The following is a 3103-nucleotide window of genomic DNA, read 5'->3' on the forward strand; positions in this document are numbered from 1 at the left end:
GATTCTTCCCCTCCAGTGACCACGATCTTCTCTTGATCAGGTTTAACACCGTGAAATCGAATCTCGATCTGCACAATCGAGTCTCCCAATGCACTCCAGAACTGACCCAAGCAGAACTCGGTGGTTAAACCTCCCAGTAGATCCATACTGAACGCAACTTCCTCTCCTGGTTTGAGGAAGAAGGCCTTATGGAACGATGACGAGCTCTGACGCACAAACGGCTGGAACTGCAGAGCGTCGAACATGTAGAGCTTACCGGAAGCGTTGGATTCCACCTCACGGTCGTTCTCGTTAGCACGTGAGAAGATAATATCAGCCCAGGTAGAATCTTGAGCTGGTGTAAAGAACCGACGAGAGATATCACCAGGCTGGAACTTGGTCTGGTAGGTTACCACCGACTTGGCGTCTTCAGGCTTGATCACAGTAACTGGAATGGTAAACAGAGCGCCACGAGCCTCGTTCTTTGTGTCGTAAGCCACAATTTCGCCATAGTGTTCACCAGCAGTCAGGTGCTTGGTCTTCACGAGCACTTTGAACGCACGTCCGCCATGCATCAACGCCAGGTTTCGTCCCACATCGATCCACCGAGCAGAAGGAACCAGACGCACGTGTTGCTCGAAGTGAACCTTGTCGTCTTGCACCGCCTTCTTGTGGAACTTGGGCGTCACTGTGACGTTAACTTCCGTGCTATCATGAGCGAAGTCGACGCTGTCTCGAAGAAAAATACCACGCGCTTTGCCATCACCTGACGACGTCTTGATCTCGTAATGCAGAGGGAACTTCCGTCCACCATCGAACGAGTTACTGCCAGCTAGATACTTGAACGCTGGTAGCACTTGGATCAACCCTTTGCCCTGTGCGTACACCTCCACATTCGGCACTTTAACTGCAGTATTCTCCAACGCGCGACGGATAGAATACGGCGTGTACTCAACGCCCTGAGCTTTCATTGCACTGATCAGCAGTGCGATGTTTCCAGCGCAATTCGGCGAACTCATAGATGTGCCATTCATAAGCTGCTTCTTGTTCAACGTCCAGTTCGGTACAGGCGCAATGGCAGCTCCAGGAGCGCAGATGTTCACTCCCAAGTCTCCATCAAACGTCGGACCACGAGACGACCACGTGTAGGCAATGCCAGATAGAGCACTGTCTCGCATAATATACTCACCTTCCATCATCTTGGGCGACACGTAGGCACCCACAGCCAGCATACTGGACGTCGTACCGCCTGGAGCGCCCACTGTGCCCAATGCAGGTCCATTATTACCGGCACTCACGACGAAAGTAACGTTGTGTTCGTCCACCAATTCATTGCTGAGCTCCACAATTCGACCGTAATTGTGCTGCGACGCATACTCACCGTAACTCATGTTAACCACGTCCACGTTGGCGTCCATGACGGCCAAGATCGCGCGACTCAGAGCTGATGACGTCTCCATACTCCCCAGTCTGCCATCTCCGATCTTCACAGCTACAATCTGAGCTCCAGGGGCCACACCGTTGCATTCCGACTGGTCTGGGTGATACGCTGCCACGATTCCAGCCACGTGCGTTCCATGAGCTCCCACGTCGTTCACGACACTTAAAGTGTTGCCTTCGTCATAGATATTCAGCACGTAGTTGAGCTGAGATTCACCCGAGAAGGTCGCGTACTGCCGCTCGTCCTTAAAGTTGGTCAGTACCGGTATACCGGTAAAATCACCGGTTTCCTTCGTATCCAGCGCTGCGCGCCAGCACGTGCCGTCGTAAAAGACAACAGCGTCGTAGATCGGTCCAGGGTCTTCGTAGCTCTTGGCCAGCTCTTCGAGCTGCTTGAGTCGCGTCTGAAGGTCCTTCTTCTCTCTCAGCTTGGCTGTATCATTCGTGGTTGCACTGTTTTCCTTGCTCCACTTGGCCAGTTGCTCCTGTACTGCATTGACGGCAGCGCGTTGCTCAATGTCGAACTTCTCTTTGCGTTCCGTCTTGAGTCTGGTCACTAATGGGCCGGGGAATAAATGGTAGCCGGCTACAGTACCGACGTGGTATTTACCGTCCTGGCTCGGTTTCCAGTCGGGATTGAGCGTGAGAACGCGGTCATTAGCGAGTGTTAATTGTCCGTCCTTGGCCTCAATTACTGTGGACGTATCCACGTCTCCGGCGCCTGTGGCGTCCACAACGTCGATGATCTTGGGGCGGCCATCGGGCGTCGTCTGTAGACCGATGGCCCCCGGATCCACGCCCGTGTCGAAGATAGCGACAACAGCGTTACGCCCATCATAGTCCGGATACTGCTGTAGGAACCGGTCGGCGAGGGTTTCCTCCTTGGGCAACAAAGACGCAGTCGGGAAGGACTTCATATTCGACTTTAGGCCAAGATTCGGGAATGACGTCAAGGAAAGATCTGCATCAGGGTGCGACTAAGTACGAAGATGACACATCAGAATCAGATCATTAATTGCATGTACGATAAAACTTATAGTCGCTCGAGTTAAAGCCATTTAGCGCTTGTGGGTAGCATGACATTGAGATAAGACAAGGAGGCCGGGTTTATGACGATGTACATACCTTAGTCACTACTAGTGAGTTCTCCAGCAATGAGAGGTGCAGCATCGTTGGAAAGGAATGCGAGAGCATGTCGAGATTGCTCAACATCAGCTATAACTGAAGTGACCGTGAGATCATCTAAAGAGATCCAATTAGTACTTGATTATTAGTATGCTTGTTTTGTAGGCCATCATCTGGACCGTCGCTATCGGCAAGCTTTCAAAACGAGCGACTATTATATCAAACCGGCCCCTTGAAGGAGGAAGAGAAGGATGAAGAGAGTCTTGGGGCTGGCGGGGAGAAATCGAAGTGTGCTGGTCTCCCCGACCAACTGCTCCCAACCAAACAACTGGTTGAGAGAGCTCTTTATTAGTTAATACTATCTCTAATATTATACTTCTCAATTCTCATATGCAGTCAACTTGCTACACTCGCCCTCCCCAAATAGAATAGCATTCCATAATTGATGAAGCTTGTCCTCAACTAACTCAGCCACTAATGAACACGCTGCAGCCATGTTCTAGCTTTGTAGACGACGGTACTCTGTGACGGTACTTCTTGACTTGTGCGGCGAGGGCGA

General features: G+C 51.4%; 1 protein-coding gene across 1 annotated transcript in view; it reads right to left on the reverse strand.

Annotated features, from left to right (window-relative positions):
• Positions 1-2336, reverse strand: part of PPTG_07472 (hypothetical protein) — a gene marked incomplete at both ends in the record, with an annotated part of 3804 nt that extends 1468 nt beyond the window's left edge. The window contains one exon of the mRNA XM_008901751.1: positions 21-2336. Within this exon, the coding sequence (XP_008899999.1) occupies positions 21-2336 (2316 nt within the window). The remainder of the gene's footprint in view (positions 1-20) is intronic.
• Between the last annotated feature and the right edge of the window lie 767 nt (positions 2337-3103).

Source organism: Phytophthora parasitica, assembly GCF_000247585.1.
Source record: "Phytophthora parasitica INRA-310 unplaced genomic scaffold supercont2.12, whole genome shotgun sequence".
NCBI classification, from domain to species: Eukaryota; Oomycota; class Peronosporomycetes; order Peronosporales; family Peronosporaceae; genus Phytophthora; species Phytophthora nicotianae.